Raw genomic sequence first — 16406 nt, 5'->3', positions numbered from 1 at the left:
CTCCTCCAAGCAAGACTGACTATAAGCCTTCTCACAAATACAATTGCAAACAGCAAACTTTGTCAGCCTATGATTTTGGAGGACAAAGTTTCTCGGTGAATTTTTTTAAAAAAGTAGTCACTCAGGGAGTTGTTATGACACTTTATGTTGCCAAAAAAAAAAAAAAGTTGCAGTGTGTGCTTGATAGAGGTACTATATCCTGTTAACTGTGCAGCTGGTTTTATCTGTCTGTGTATCTGTGATGAATGACAGGGCAGATTTTAACTCTCTCAGTCTGAGTTAATAGCCACCTTTCAAGATAAATTCATAGTTGACTGAACCATCTCTAAACGCCTGGTTGTCAGGATCATTGAAATCACCTAACTAACAATGAGCCTTGGAAGCTGAAGACTGGCTAAAAGTATCATTCCATTAGGTTTGACCATGTGTTGTCTAGTACTAACAGCTCTCAATGAATGAGATTAGTTATTAGTCCAGATACTTAGCCGACTTGCTGGTATGGCTGAGACACAATTATTCACTACTGCACTTCCTCTTCCAGGGTACATAGGAAGACTACATTTCTTGACTTGACCTTCCTTGCAGTTGGCAGATAGGAGCAGAAGTGAGTAAGCCACTTCCAGGCCCATCCTGAAAAATGTACTCCCTCCCACCCCCCATAAGCAACCTGGAGGTCACACGTTTATTTTTATTTTTTGAGATGGAGTCTTGCTCTATTGCCCAGGCTGGAGTGCAGTGGCGCAATCTTGGCTCACTGCAAGCTCCGCCTCCCAGGTTCAAGCGATTCTCCTGCCTCAGCCACCTGAGTAGCTGGGATTACAGGTGTGCGCCACCACGCCTGGCTAATTTTTGTATTTTTAGTAGAGGCGGGGTTTTACCATGTTGGTCAGGCTGGTCTTGAACTCCTGATCTTGTGATCCACCCGCCTCGGCCTCCCAAAGTGTTGAGATTACAGGCATGAGACACCGCGCCTGGTCGGGTCACATATTTTGATGATGTAGCTGTAACGTGGAAGAAGGCTAATCAACCTCTAAAGGACATTTTTTTTTTAGATGGAGTCTTGCTCTGTCGCCCAGGCTGAAGTGCAGTGGCACTATCTTGGCTCACTGCAACCTCCACCTCCCGGGTTCAAGCTATTCTCCTTCCTCAGCTTCCCAAGTAGCTGGGACAACAAGCGTGCGCCACCATGCCTGGCTACTTTTTGTATTTTTAGTAGAGACAGGGTTTCACCATGTTGGCTAGGCTGGTCTCGAACTTCTGACCTCAAGCTATCTGCCCCCCTCAGCCTCCCAAAGTGCTGGGATTAGAGAGTTGAGCCACTGCACCCGGCCCAGAGGACTTTGTGTAAGCAAAAAATAAGCTTTTGTAGTGCTCAGTTTCTGCGATTTGGGGGTTTGTTGCTGCAGCATAGCCTAGCCTATAAATAGTATTACTCTCTGTTTTCTCCTTAAAAACCAGAGAGCAGGACTCATGTATTTCTCACAAAATATACATTGTCAGACCATATAGCAGCACAGTTCCAACAGGACCAGCAGGTACTCATAAAACTTAAATTCTTGGCCGGGCACGGTGGCTCACACCTGTAATCCCAGCACTTTGGGAGGCTGAGGTGGGTGGATCATCTGAGGTCGGGAGTTTGAGACCAGCCTGACCAACATGATGAAACCCCATCTCTACTAAAAATACAAAATTAGCCAGGCGTGGTGGCACATGCCTGTAGTCCCAGCTACTCGGGAGGCTGAGACAAGAGAATCGCTTGAACCCGGGAGGCAGAGGTTGCAGTGAGCCGAGATCGCGCCACTGCACTCCAGCCTGGGTGACAGAGCGAGACCCCGTCTCAAAAAAAAAAAAAAAAAGAAATGCAAAAAAAAAAAAGATTTGTCTTAGATCTTAATCTGCCTAAAAAAAAATTTTTTTTTAATAAAAATTACTGATTGATTGAGACAGGGTCTTGCTATGTTGCCAAGGCTGGTCTTGAACTCCTGGCCTCAAGTGATCCTCCCACCTCAGCCACCCCCATGCCTCAGCTGGGATCACAGACCACTGTGCCCGGCCACAAGTATTTATGTAGATGTCTCCTCTGGTAGACTGCAACCAACTTGAGGGCCATGTCCCCTGGTATAGAGGAGGTGCTCCACTGAATTAACAAGTGAATGACCAAACAGGATATAAAAGGTGATGAGTAGACTGCCCGGCTTGGGCTGGGGCACTGCCACTGTCTATGGAACATGACCAAAGTGACAAAATGGGAAGAACTGAATTCGTCACAAAAAGAAATTCAGTCAATCCATACATGTTCAAGTTTTATTACAAAGTATGATGGGCAGAAAATACGGTACTTCTTATACAGGAGGCTGAAACAGAATGAAAGGGTGAAAATTAGGTTTAATTTACTTAGGAAACAAGAAATAGAAAGTCATAGCTATAACACTCCACTTTCAGGTGCCCTTGAAGTAGCCTTCAATGGAGATTCCCCATAGTTGTTTCACAGCACAGTGTTAAAATTTTATTACAAGCCCTGTGTACAATCAGTCCTGTGAAAATATTTATAAAAGAAAAATATTACAGTACAGTTCTGCAAGGGGCAGTTTCCTCTCCACCTGACCATGGATGCCACAAAACCTATAATATAGAGGAAAAGTTTAAATATATAACAAGAATGGAAGTTCAGACAAACTAGGCTAAAGGGCACAGAAATGGATCAGTTAGAGCTTAACATTTCAGAGCAAGAAATCTCCATTTTCTACATAGAGGTTTATACAATCATGCTACAAATTCACTCTGGATGGGGTAGGGAGGGAAAGTCACTGACAAGAGGGGTAATAAAATACACAGGAACCAAAGCAAGTGAGTCAGACTCAACTAAATCGATTCAAAGCTTCAGCTCAACAATTTTCAGAACACATGGTATACCACAATCAACCCAAGGTGAGAACATTTCTTTTAAATAGTAGATATCACATGTTCATAATCACTGGGTTGTCCCAAAGGTGGGTGCCTATAAACTTTCCGGCTGTTACATAGACTGTCAACATCTTTCTTCTTGAGTTTAAACTTTCTTTAGCTTATTTGTTTCTGGTTGGATATACCAGTCCAAGCCTCTTTGGGAAGGCACCTGCATGTTCCCATATTTTGAAAATGACATCCAGAAAGTAGCCTGAGAGGACCTAGCCCATCCCATGTGGCCACACATTTGACTTTGACCATTAGCAGCAGTGACACTGTGGGAAGAGGAGAAGGTGCAGGTGGGTGAAGTGGGCAAGGCTCTGCAACACGAGACGCTCTCAGGAGCTGGCCCAGGGTTCACAGTGACTTTGCTCTGCTCCACCCTCTTCCCTGGGAAGACCAATCTAAGTATTAAGTATGATCTTCCCTCTTCGTCCTGGAGTACACACAGTAAAGGGAAAAGTCTGCTTTGAGGCCTCTACTTCAATGGTCTCCCCTACTCCAAGCCAGGAATGGAAGGGGCTGCCATATTCTCAAAGTGGGGAAGGCAGAGGGACAGTACTGGGCTGCCCCCCGACATGTGGTAAACCCTGCAGCTCCTCCATATCTTCACAGCCCAGGAATTCAAGACCCAGGTGGCAGCAGGGAAGAAACAGTGGAAAAGCAAGCGGAAGAGAAAAGAGAAAAAGGAGGGGGAAAGTCTGCATAACTGTAATAACCTCTGCTTCTCCTGCTCTGTAACAAACCCACAACCAGGAAGAGCCATGGTCTGGAACAATCATGGGACCCCAAACGCCTGTAGGTTTTTTACCACCAAACATCACCCATGGCTGCTCTGAGCTGTCATCTTGTTCCCACAGTTACCTAGCATCACGGATGCCCAATTTATGGCCCAGGAAGGCTGACTCAGGATAAGGGCAGTCTCGCTGGCTGTCAATTTGAGAACCTTAACAAATTACAGAGAGTTGTTTTTGCAACTACAACAGATCTGTGCTTTCTGGAGCATGGCTGGCTTAGAGGCTTTCTAAATCCTGAGACTGTAGAAATCCCCTCCTCAGTCATGGGTCGTCGGGCTGGTGGAGTAAAGGGAGGGTGAGAGAGCTGGGACTCAAAGACCAGCAACTCATCAACTGTGAGTATGTGTGTGCTTGCTTAGGGGGGTGGAGTCTCCCCTGGGTCCCCGGTGGCATTCAGGGGAAGACTGTACTGCAGGACCTAAGGAAGGATGACAGGGGCTGGGCGTCCACAGGGCAAGGGAAATCTCAAAAGTTGTTGGTTTCCAGAGTAAATAGCTATCCTATGCAAATATATCCTAATTTTTTTTTTCAAGTTGTTGTTTCTGAGTTCCAGCTGACAAATTCCACCGTACAGACCAGGCTTAGGTGCAGATCAGGAAAGGAATCTTAGAACTCAGTGGATGTAAGCCCTGCCCAGCAGACCAGCCCCTTCTACCACTGACTTCCATTTCCGACCCTTCTCCACAAGGAACTGATGGCCTCCTAAACAAGCAGCCATCAGCTTGGCCTTGCTACCCTTGAGAGAAGGACCCAGTAACCATTATCAAACACAATGAAAAGCAGAGAAAGGTTCTGACCAAGAACTGCTCGCTTTATATCTCCAAATGATGCAGTGCAAATCCAGTGGCAAATGTAGGAGAGGCAACTGCAAGCACATGGCCAGCCAGAGTCCTAAAATCAGAACAACAAAGTAAAAGGGTAGAAGGGTAAATACCCTGGCTAAAAAAAGAGCCTTTTTCTTTGGGACAGGTCCCTGTACGGTAAAGCAAAGAGCTAGACTTTTGGCATATAATGATATCTACTTCTGAAAAGGAAGACTTCACCAAAAAAGCTTAAGGGCCCAGGAGAACAAAGTTACTGTTTTACTTCTCAAGCAGGTGACAGCCAGAGGACAAAACCATCGTCCTTCAGGCCTGCTACTCTACTAATCGCAGATGAGCAATTCAGAGGGACTTAAAAACCTTCAGGTAGGAGCAGAGCGCAAGGAACCAGCCAACTTTCCCTCCAGAGCACGTCCCAAACTGCCTGCCCTAAGGGCTCATCTAATGGTGGAATCACACACATGCCCCTCCATAAAACTCATTCACATAATGGAAAGACACCTGTGGCCTGCAAGTCAAAAGACAACTGCAGGCTACAAGTCCAATACTGCTCAGAACCTAAACTGGGGGAGAGAGGGGTTGACAGGTGTGGGTAGAGCTCTTAACTGGCTGACCCTGGGGGTCTATAATTCCTTTTCCTTCTTTTTTTTTCTCCCTTTTCATTACCCACAGTATAATGCTTTTTAGTTATCTATCCACTTGACAGCCCAGGATTGCCGCAGTCCACCCGTCCATCTCTCATGTAAGGTCTTGTTCAGGGTTGGAAGCACAGACAGGATGCCTCTCGGGAAGACTCTCTCACTTCAGAGCACTCAATCCAAAGAATGCCCAATATACCACCAGGCACAGTAAACTCAACCAACAGAAGCACCGAAGTTCAACTCAGATATCATTCTTGCCTATCATTGAAAAGACACTAAGTGGAATGGCCTGGGGCTTATATTTGGATGGAAAAACAGACTCTGAAAGAATGTACTGGAAATATGCTTGAAGTTCAGCTTCCTGAAACGATTCCCCTCAACTCAGGTACCCTGAGAGCCTGTCTCTCTCAGCTCTACCATGCTCCCAGTGGGAACCAATGGGGCTGGACAGTGGTGCTTCAGAGTAAACAGAGGCTTCCTATGTCTGTTTAGAAGCCCAGAGTGCCCTTGAGAGGAGCCAGGCTAATAAAGGTGTGATGAGTGGACTTCAGAGCACCAAGGTGGTTTGGACTCCCGGTCAGGTATGTACTACTCAGGCAGTGACTCAAGAAGGCAAACTGCTCATGGGGCCAGGGGCCCAGTACCAGCTCCAGGCACTGAGGGAAGAGAAGAAGGTGCAAAGAGGGAGGTCTACAAGACAAAGAAATGAAGGAGGAGAGTAAAATTCTTTTCATAAAAAAATTAGCCTGATAGATAACAAATATACAAAGTTAAAATTTGTTAAACACACTGATACTAGGAGAAAAGACAAATTGGTATTTGTTCCCACGTAAGTGCTAACACGAACATGGACATGGATGAGACGTGGACTGCTGCCTTGGGCAGCAAACACACAGACACCTGGGCAGAGGAATAGACACAGCCAGTGCATGAACTGCTCCTCAACACAACGCCTGACAAACAAATATACACACGTTTTTAATTGAGGAACCAAAGGAGAAGAGGAAAGGAGAGAAAATCTTAAAACTCAGCCCTGGGCTGAGGCGCCACACAGCACTGAGTCTGCCACAGAGGGCGACGGGGTGACTGGCCAGGAACTCCTAGAGCAGCTTCTGGTAACAGTGGGTGCAAAGCAATGAAAGACATACTGGCCACTGGAAACATGTTTCTTCTTACTTTGGGGGTGGGGCAGAGGCAGGAAACACAAAAGCCCCTGCCTCGTGGGCACAGCGGCACCAACACTACACTCTGAGTATCTCCAGGCAGTTGTTGTAGCAGATGGCGATCCAGTCGGGCTGAGTTGATGCCCACTGCACATTGTTGATCTCTCCTTCAGCTGTGTAGGCCAGGATAGGGTCCTCGATGGCTCGGGGCATTTGCTGGATGTCCCAGATGAGAGCCTGGTGGTCATCCGCTAGGGACAAAGAAAGCCAGCAAGCAAGGTCACAAGTGAGGCAATGAGGATGATGATCCCTGCATTTCAGGAGCAAGTCACAGTTTACAAAGCACCCCCGTGATGGCGGTTCTATTTTAAGCCCCCATTTTATCAATGAGGAAATCGAGATTCAGAAATGTTAAGGCACTTGTTCCAAATCACACAGCTATTCAGCCAAGTGAGTGGCAGAGCCAGAACTCAAACTGAGGCCCTGACTCCATCTCCCAGATGTCCCCAGGCTCTATCCACTGCACTAATGAGTCTTTCTCATCTGGGTCAGGTATCAGGAGTGGACAAGGGGATACCAAACATGTCATTTGCAGCCGCTTAAAATACTTGAGTGGTTACAAAGATCCTTCTCTGATCATTCAATATAATGAGAGCATTTCTTCTCCGTTTGATGGACATTAATACTTCAGTGAGGTGTTATATAGAAGAAGACTGATAAAGTGGTGCTGATATGTGCTGTTAAAAAATTCTTTCCTGGCCAGGCATGGTGGCTCACACCTGTAATCCCAGCACTTTGGAAGGCTGAGGCAGGCGGATCACCTGAGGTCAGGAGTTCAAGACCAGCCTGGCCAACATGGTGAAACCACATCTCTACTAAAAAAAAAAAAAAAAAAAAAAATACAAATTAGCCAGGTGTGGTGGCGCACACCTGTAATCCCAGCTACTCGGATGGCTGAGGCAGGAGAATCGCTTGAACTCGGGAGGCAGAGGTTGCAGTGAGCCGAGATCATACCACTGCACTCCAGCATGGGTGACAGAGTGAGACTTCATCTCAAAAAAAAAATAAAAATAAAAATAAGTAAATAAATCCAAGAAAATAGCTATGGGAAACACTGGAAAGACGGTAATCACCTTAAATATATAAAAGCACATGAAAAATAACTAGAAGGAAATATATTAAAATGAGAATGATGGCAATACTAAGATGGCAAGGTTAGGATTTATGTTTACTTTTCTCTAGTTCCTAAGTGATCCGTAATGTGCTCATATTACTTTTTTTTTTTTTTTTTAAATGGAGTCTCGTTCTGTTGCCCAGGCTTGAGTGCAATGGTGCAATCTCGGCTCACTGTAACCAAAGCCTCCCAGGTTCAAGCAATTCTCCTGCCTCGGCCTCCCAAAATGCTGGGATTACAGGCATGAACCACCGCACCTGGCCTATATTACTTTCATAATCAAAATAGTAAGTTAATTTTAAAAAAAGAAAAAAAAAGGCAATGGCCTTCAGAGCTGCAGTGTACCCTGACTCTGCCATGCATTCTGATGAAAGCTGGTCTCAGATACACAGAAAATCTGAATAAACTAAACCCTAATACGCTAATTGTGGGCAATACTAGTCTCCTGCCAAGGCCGCATAGTCTGGGCCAGGTGCAAGATCCCTCTCCCAGGGACGATCAATGCCAAGAGGTCAGGGAATTGCACCTCTAAAGCACTAAGCTCCTTTTCCTCAATGCTCAACCGAGCACACTTGAGCAACAGCTCCTTCGGTTGAAGGGGCTCAAGGCAGGTGCAACACACAAAACAACAGCGAGCCGGACAAAGGCAGCAGCCAGGAGCAGAAAATGGGGCCTCTACAGGGCCAGTCCTGCTTTCCATGAATAATGGATGACACCTTTCTTTTCTGCTTCTTCTATCCCTCCCTATATACACCCCTGGAAAAAAAAAAAAAGAGGGGAATAATGAAGAAAGACCACAATCTGAGGTACAGAAGGCAGCAGCAGGCCCGCAGCTGCTCTTCAAGGAGACATACAGGCACGAGCAGATGGCCAAAATCAGGAAAAGCTTCATGCCTTCCAAATAATGCTCAAATGGCAGAAAAACACCAGAGTACGTTGCTTCTTGGGCTCCATAACAAACCTTATCCATTATAAGGCTCCTGATTAGTGAGGAGAAGAAAAAAAACACACTAAAAAAGTTAAGGAGCAAAACACCACAGGGCTAGGACAGAATCCTATCAGTGCAGAAGGAAGAAGTATATAGTTGTATTTGGGGGCATGGATGTACATCCCTGAAAGTATACCAAAAGGGTCTGGAAGGAGACACATTACCTGTTGATAGAGGTCATCTATGCAGAGGGGGATGGAGGCAGAAATGATATAGGAAGGAGAAAAGATGACCTTCACCTTGCTCTTAAACATGCTTCTGTACTGTTTTCAATTTAAATAACAGATTGGCATTATTTCTACAATAAAAGTGCATTGACAACCAGCATATTTTTCTTTTTTTGAGATGGAGTCTCACTCTGTCACCAGGCTGGAGGGTAGTGGCACAATCTCAGCTCACTGCAACCTCCACCTCCTGGGTTCAAGCGATTCTCCTGCCTCAGCCTCCCGAGTAGCTGGGACTACAGGCACGTGCCACCACGCCCAGCTAATTTTTGTATTTAGTAGAGATGGGGTTTCACCATGTTGGCCAGGATGGTCTTGATCTCCTGACCTCGTGATCCACCTGCCTTGGCCTCCCAAAGTGCTGGTATTACAGGTGTGAGCCACCGCACCCAGCCTTTCTTTTCTTTTTTTAAAATTTATTTTAGAGGCAGGGTCTTGCTTGGTTGCCCAGGCTGGAGTACAGTGGCACAATCATAGCTCACTGTAACCTCAAACTCCTGGGCTCAAGGAATCCTCTCACCTCAGCCTCTAAGTAGCTGGGACTACAGGAATTCACCACCACACCCAGATAGTTTTTTTTTTTAACTCTTTGTAGAGATGAGGTCTCACTATACTGCCCAGGCTGGTCTCGAACTCTTGGCCTCAATCAATCCTCCCACTTTAGCCTCCCAAAGTGCTGCAATTGCAGGCCTGAAACGCTGTGCCTGGCCCAACATATTTTTAAGAGGTAGTTTTTTTTTTGTTTTTTGTTTTTTTTGAGACAGAGTCTTGCTCTGTTGCCCTGGCTGGAGGGCAGTGGTGTAATCTCCGGTCAATGCAACCTCCACCTCCTGGGTTCAAGTGCTTCTCCTGCCTCAGCCTCCTGAGTAGCTTGGACTACAGGTGCGTGCCACCACGCCTGGCTAATTTTTTTTGTATTTTTAGTAGAGACAGGGTTTCACCATGTTTGTCAGGCTGGTCACGAACTCCTGACCTCAGGTGATCCACCTGCCTCAGCCTCCCAAAGTGCTGGGATTATAGGCGTGAGCCACTGCGCCCAGCCAGTAAGGGGTGCTAGCTTTGGTCTGGGCAACAGTGAAATGAAAACCACAAGTCACAAACCACAACCAGGCAAAGTTCTGTGGGGCCCTCCGATGCATCCAGAGCTCACTGTGGGTTTGTTATAGTGAAACCTGAAAGGTCCCATGGAGATGTTGATCTTCTCAGTCCCAGAGATTCTGTTACATCCATGAGGGATGCCTCCCTTTCCCCATATTCCTGGAATTGAGTCCTCTGTGCCACCCAGATTTCAGGGGGACAGTACAAGGCACAGCCCTATAACTGACACATGATGTAAATCATATATGGAAGATGTTCTGATGTCCATGAGGGTACAAGATCGTCTAAAAATTTGTACTGATTGAATTTCACAAGTGTGGAGAGGCTCCAACTAGTCATTTTGTATAAATCTCTCAAGACTGTCCTTAGAAAACAGTAACAACTACAATTCTAAGGAGCCAAGAGAACAGATTTCCTCCATCCCTCCCAGATTTCTTTCTCCCCACCATGATTACCTGCAGTGCAGATGTGGCAGGATGAATGTGGGGCCCAAGCAATGCCATTGACACATGCTCGATGGTTGTTTAACCTGGCGACAGGTGTGCAGGGAACCCGGACATCTAGAATCACCACCTGCGGAAATAACAAGTAAAAGGCCTGGGATCATCAGAGTTTCACAGAAAAAAACAAAAAATACTATCCACATGCAAAAATCTTTTTAGGCATAATTTTCATTTGTGGATTTAAAGAACTAGAGACAAGATTTCCATAGGATTGAGGGAAAAGAAGACAAAGGACACGGGTAGCTTACAGTCTCTATCTTGAGCAACACTGGGCCTTTAGACTGATAGGGGAGATGCAGAAGCAGGCAATAGGAGTCTGGTTAATCCTGGGTCCCAGTGGGCGCATGTGGTAAGAATTCTATGCATCTCAGATGAATGGAATGAGAGCCCAGCCAAAGCAGAATCTGAGGTGCTAGCACCACCAAACCAAGGACAACCAATGCATTCTCCCCACCCACAATTCACCTCTTTTATCAAGTAACGGACTAGAGAGAGCTGCCATTTGTTTTGTTTTTCTTTCTTTTTTTTTTTTTTTTTTTTTTTTTGAGACAGAGCCTGCTCTGTTGCCCAGGCTGGAGTGCAGTGGCGTGATCTCTGCTCACTGCAAGCTCCGCCTCCTGGGTTCAAGCCATTCTCCTGCCTCAGCCTCCTGAGTAGCTGGGACTACAGGTGCCCGCCACCACGCCTGGCTAATTTTTTGTATTTTTTTTAGTAGAGACGGGGTTTCACCATGTTAGCTAGGATGGTCTCGATCTCCTGACCTGTGATCTGCCCACCTTGGCCTCCCAAAGTGCTGGGATTACAGGTGTGAGCCACCATGCCTGGCATTTTTTTTTTTTTTTTTTTTTTTTTTAGACGGAGTCTTGCTCTATCTCCCAGGCTGGAGTACAATGGCATGATCTTGGCTCACTGCAACCTCTGCTTACCAGGTTCAAGCGATTCTCTTGCCTCAGCCTCCCAAATAGCTGGAACTACAGGCGTACGCCACCACGCCCAGCTAATTTTTGTATTTTTAGTAGAGACGAGGTTTCGCCATGTTGGCCAGGATGGTCTCGATCTCTTGACCTCGTGATCCACCCGCGTTGGCCTCCCAAAGTATTGGGATTACAGGCGTGAGCCAGAGCGCCTGGCCAGAGAGCTGCCATTTCTACATCTGTTTGCTAAAGCTAGATGAATCTGTCCAGACTACAGAAGGGAAAATCTGCTTTTTCACTCAGCACCAAAGGCACATACGATTTGGTTTACGCTTTAAATATTGCTTTTCCTGGCTCTAACTCAAACTCTTCAAAAATTAAAAGTTCTTAACAAGTAATTCTTATTCCAGATTAGGCTTTCTCAGTCCCGGGACTGCTGTCATTTTAGGTAGGATATACTTTGCTGGGGGACTGTCCTGGGCACTGTAGGATATTTAGCAGCCTCCCTGGTCTCTACCCCCAGATGCCATAGTACCAACTGCGTCTCCAGAGCTGTGACAATCAAAAAGGCCTCCAGACATTCCCAAAGAGACTCTGGGGGCCAAACTGCTCCAGTTGAGAACCAGCCTTCTAGATATACTAAGCAGTGCTGGAGTTAGGAAGGGCCCATGGCAGCCTGAGGGGAGTACTCACCTCCATTCCATCCATGGCCATGGTGGCCAGGTAGTTAGGGTCCTGCTTGTTCCAGCAGAGGCGAAGCAGTGGGTGATGCTGTGGGTCTTCGTAAATGATGGTGCTGTGTTCTAGATGGCGGAGGTCAAACATCCGCACTGAACCATCAGCACCCACAGAGGCAAACATGTCCCTGCCACCTCCGGCCCGGCTAAAAGCAATATCATAGACCTGTTGGTGAACAAGAAGCTCCAGTCAGATTCAGATCCATTACCTCTTCTTCCTATAGGAGGGAAATCTGCCACGTCCAGTTCATCTAAACCTCACTCATGACACAGAAGCAGGTAAATGAAGCCCAAACAGTGTGAGTACTGAAACCCGAGAGCTCTAATAATCAGTGGCTTCCCAAAGATGGAAGATCATTCTGCTATAGAAATTGGCTGGCTTCTTCCCACATTTCTGCTTTCCAAGTCTTCTTCCTCCAACCCCTGTGATAAAACAAAGGCACATACCCTGCTGACCAACAGAACAGTGGCTGTCTTCTGCCACACAGCAAGAATGAGACATTTATTTCCTGGGCCTTGTGCACAATCAGAGGCAGGTCTATGAGCCCACTAAGGCCTAGATCATCAATCACAGAGGTGAAAGCAGCCCTCCTGTGGCCACTTAATAGCAGCCAAGCTGATTCTACTGTGAAACCTGGACCTGAGACTCATTTGCAAGAAAGAGATAACAGAAATTTTGAGTCATGGGAGGCGTAGATGTTCCTGTATTCACAAATAGGTTTAGTAGCATCCTCTTGTCCTAGGACATGTTGTTTCTTCTCCTAGTTGGTTTGTGATCATAAGTGAATCAATTTAGGTTCTGAATCACTGTTTTCTGCTTTTATTTGCTGCAAACATTGCATATCACTAACGTCTATCAGGAAACAGAGGCAGAGAGCAATGGAGAGCTTCAGAGACAGGACGAAGGCTGGGTGCGGTGGCTCACACCTGTAATCCCAGCACTTTTGGAGGCTGAGGCAGGCGGATCATGAGGTCAAGAGATCAAGACCATCCAGGCCAACATGGTGAAACCCCATCTCTACTAAAAATACAAAAAAATTAGATGGGCGTGGTGGCTGGCACCTGTAATCCCACCTACTCAGGAGGCTGAGGCGGGAGAATCGCTTGAACCTGGGAGGCAGAGATTACAGTGAGCCGAGGTCGCGCCACTGCACTCCAGCCTCGGACAGAGTGAAACTCTGTCTTTAAAAAAAAAAAAAAAAAAAAAAAAAAAAAAAAAAAAAAAGAGGACGAAGAGGGACGAAGAGAGAGCCAGAGACAGACAAGTAGAGACAGAAACAGAAAAACTAATGCCAAACAAAACTCATCTTCTGGGGCTAATGACAGCTGACTTCTGGGGAGACATGACTAGAATTGAAGCTCCAGTGTTGAGGTTCTGCCTACTGAGGGACACTGCCAAATGAGCATCTATTGCTGTTTAACCTCATGAATTCCTTTTTATTCTGGCTATGTAGAAATTATGCTTGTCTTTCTATGGCAGGAAGTAGAAGTGGTTCAAAAGGGACCGGGCCAGTCATCAACAAGGAGGCACTCAGGCCTGACATGCCTGACAGATCGAGGCTTTGTCTAGTACTGTACAGCTGCTTTAAGGCACAGCCATGTTGATCAATATGTATACCCCCCGATGCCAGCTCCTGGTAACCCTCAGGGACAGAGATCCCACAGGTGCCATGGGCAGTGTGGCCGAGTGTGTAATGCTCTTTCAGCTCTAAGTGACTGCTCCTTCAGTGCTCCACTAGCATGGTTCACTGGGAAACCAAGGGAAGGTGACAACTCCCAAGTACACCAAACCCTCTTTTACACTAATCTGCCAGGTTTGGAGAGCCTTCCAAACAAGTCTTTTCCTAGAGAAAGGTGGACTGAGAAAAATCAAAGGTGCTAGAAAGGTGCTATTACTGTTTCTCTAGAGCCACTATCCTTTCTCAGGTTTATTCCTTCAAGACAAGGCTGCCGGTCCAGGCCTGTCTGCTGTCAAGATCCATTCCTGGCCTTTCTCCCTGCTCTTCTCTGTGTCACAAGAGAACTGATTCCTACAGCGTGCATTTGGCAGGGTCTCAGATCTGCTGGCTGTTCCTGGCTGGTTCAGCCATGAGAGGCTTTGGTGGGAAAATGGATGATGGGAGGCAGGGAGAAGCTAAGGTATTTCTCCTCCCCTCTCTCTGTTCCTAGAAGCGTCTCTGACAGGTAAATCCAGCCCCTGGGCTCCAGGAACCCTGCCTCCTCCCATGGTCCCTCTGGCCTATAGGCAGCTGCAGCTTCCTGCTGCTTCCATTCTATGGATGACCTCACTGCTACCTATGTGGCTTCTCAGCTTTACCATCTTCTGTATAAGCAGCCCCTGGATTAAATCCCCGCAGTTCAAATACTTAAGAGTAGTTCCAATTTTCTGGGTTGGACCTAACAGACAACAGCAGGCTAAGTTGTCATATAACTAAAATGTAGCAACTTGTTCAACTTGATGCCAAGAGGGTTTCCAGAAGTTCCTTACTGGTCCTCTCTGTGGGACAAACTCTTCATTTGACCCCTGGTTTAGCAGCAGTCAACTCAAGAAGTCTTGTAACAGGGCTTACCCTTAGGAGTATAGAAAGCCAAAGACAACCCCTTACTAAGAATGATAACCTGGGTCACATCTTCTTTTGCTGTTGACAACCTCAAGTTTCTGACCTAAGGTCAAGGCATTCTTTTTATCTGTATAGATATTAATACCCCTAGCTATGCAGGGTAAGGTAGAAAAGAACAGGAAATAATACCCACAGGAGATGAGAGTACCAGGAGCATGCAACGGCTCTAGGAGGAAAAGACTTATGGGGATTTTCCAAAATCACTGAGAAGAATGCTTTGATTAAAATGCAATTAGCTGGGTGCGGTGGCTCACGCCTGTAATCCCAGCACTTTGGGAGGCCAAGGTGGGTGGATCACCTGAGGTCAGGAGCTCGAGACCATCCTGGCCAACATGGTGAAACCCCGTCTCTGCTAAAAAATACAAAAATTAGCCAGGCGTGGTTGCGGACACCTGTAATCCCAGCTACTCTGGAAGCCGAGGCAGGAGAATCGCTTGAACCCGGAAGGCGGAGGTTGCAGTGAGCCCAGATTGCAACATTGCACTCCAGCCTGGGCAACAAGAGGAAAACTTTGTCTCAAAAAAAAAAAAAAAAAAAAAAAAAAAAAAAAAGCAATCACAAATAGCTCTCCTCAGTTTTCCCAATAAACACAGAAGCACCACCATCAAAGTAAAATATATTCCATTGCCAACGGTAATGAAAGTATAAAGATTAAGTGAACATACTAGGATTTGGTAAAACATTTATAGAGAAAAATGAATAATTAGGTTTGTCTCTCAGAAAATTTTTTCTCTTCCTGTCTCCCTTCCTTCCTCCCCAAATCTAATCTGTTTCAAAGTAAGTATTACTCCAAAGTTATTTTTTAATCACATCAGTTCCCAGCTCCTCTATAAGAGACTTTGTTATTTAAAAAAACCAACCTCCGGCATGAAAAGAACAATGACAGACCGTAGAATAAGTCATTTACATTAGCCAATAAAAGCATTAGTTTACAATAGTGTTGTTTTCCCGTTTTTGATACATTACTATGGTCAATTTAGACAAGAAGATGTTATGTTACGATTTTCTACATAAGTTGCAGAACAATGAGAGAACAATCTGACCTCTTCCTGTGCGGAAGGCACAGGAAGCATTTGGGGAAAGACGAAATGGAAAAGCATCGTTACCTCTTTGTCATGGGCGATCAGTTGGGTCTTCACGTGGCCAGACACAAGATTCACTCGCCCTAACACCTGCCCTGTCTCCAGCCCCCAGATGGTACACGTCGTATCAATGCTTGAGGTACCTGCAAACAATCAGTGCAAGTCAGGGCTGATGGGACCAAGGTTCTCAGGCAAGCTTCCCTCCTGTGTCTACTCATTTGCTCAGCCCAGGGAGCAGCATACCATAAAGACCACAGAAAACAAGGTGGGGGCTACCGGCAGAGCCACAGAGGAAGTCAAGTCTTTAGTCCTCACCGTAGGACCTTAGATTCTAACTGGAGAGACAAGATCTACACACACAGAAAGCTCACCCACACAAAGGAATTAATAAATAACCACATTCCATGCCTAGCCTACTTCCCACTGAGCCTTGTTCTAGGATGATGTATGGCCCAGTGTGACATCCGAGAAAATGTATTTTGGCTTCTTCCAGCTGAAATACATACTCCCTAACTCCCTTACCTAAAAGATAAGGATCCACCTCATTCCAGTCAAAGGAGGTCAGGGGAGCACAGAAATCAGAGTTCTTATTATTGTTTAGCAAACACTCCAGCCTGGTCTCTGTTTCACCAACCTGAAGGAACAAGAATTTTTAAAAAAATCAGCCAGTCTTATCCTCATAAAAAGTCTTTTAAAA

At 46.0% G+C, this 16406-nt stretch overlaps 1 protein-coding gene across 2 annotated transcripts in view; it reads right to left on the bottom strand.

The window, feature by feature from the left end:
- Positions 1-2290: 2290 nt before the first annotated feature.
- Positions 2291-16406, bottom strand: part of DCAF7 (DDB1 and CUL4 associated factor 7) — a 44253-nt gene continuing 30137 nt past the window's right edge. Inside the window, exons 3-8 of one of the 2 annotated variants that reach the window (XR_008653072.2) lie at positions 16232-16343; positions 15734-15852; positions 11963-12172; positions 10308-10425; positions 6382-6619; positions 2291-2354 (exon numbers count right to left, since the gene is read on the bottom strand). Coding sequence is in view for 1 of the 2 variants with exons in the window: in XM_055256379.2 (XP_055112354.1) it covers positions 6447-6619; positions 10308-10425; positions 11963-12172; positions 15734-15852; positions 16232-16343 (732 nt within the window). In the remaining variant the exon portion in view is untranslated. Of the gene's footprint in view, positions 6620-10307; positions 10426-11962; positions 12173-15733; positions 15853-16231; positions 16344-16406 lie in introns of both variants that reach the window. The other variant, XM_055256379.2, reaches the window with a different exon arrangement.

Source organism: Symphalangus syndactylus, chromosome 20, assembly GCF_028878055.3.
Source record: "Symphalangus syndactylus isolate Jambi chromosome 20, NHGRI_mSymSyn1-v2.1_pri, whole genome shotgun sequence".
In the NCBI taxonomy this organism is placed as follows: Eukaryota; Metazoa; Chordata; class Mammalia; order Primates; family Hylobatidae; genus Symphalangus; species Symphalangus syndactylus.
Note: the sequence above shows the minus strand (reverse complement) of the source record. Positions and strands in the feature narration are given on the sequence as shown.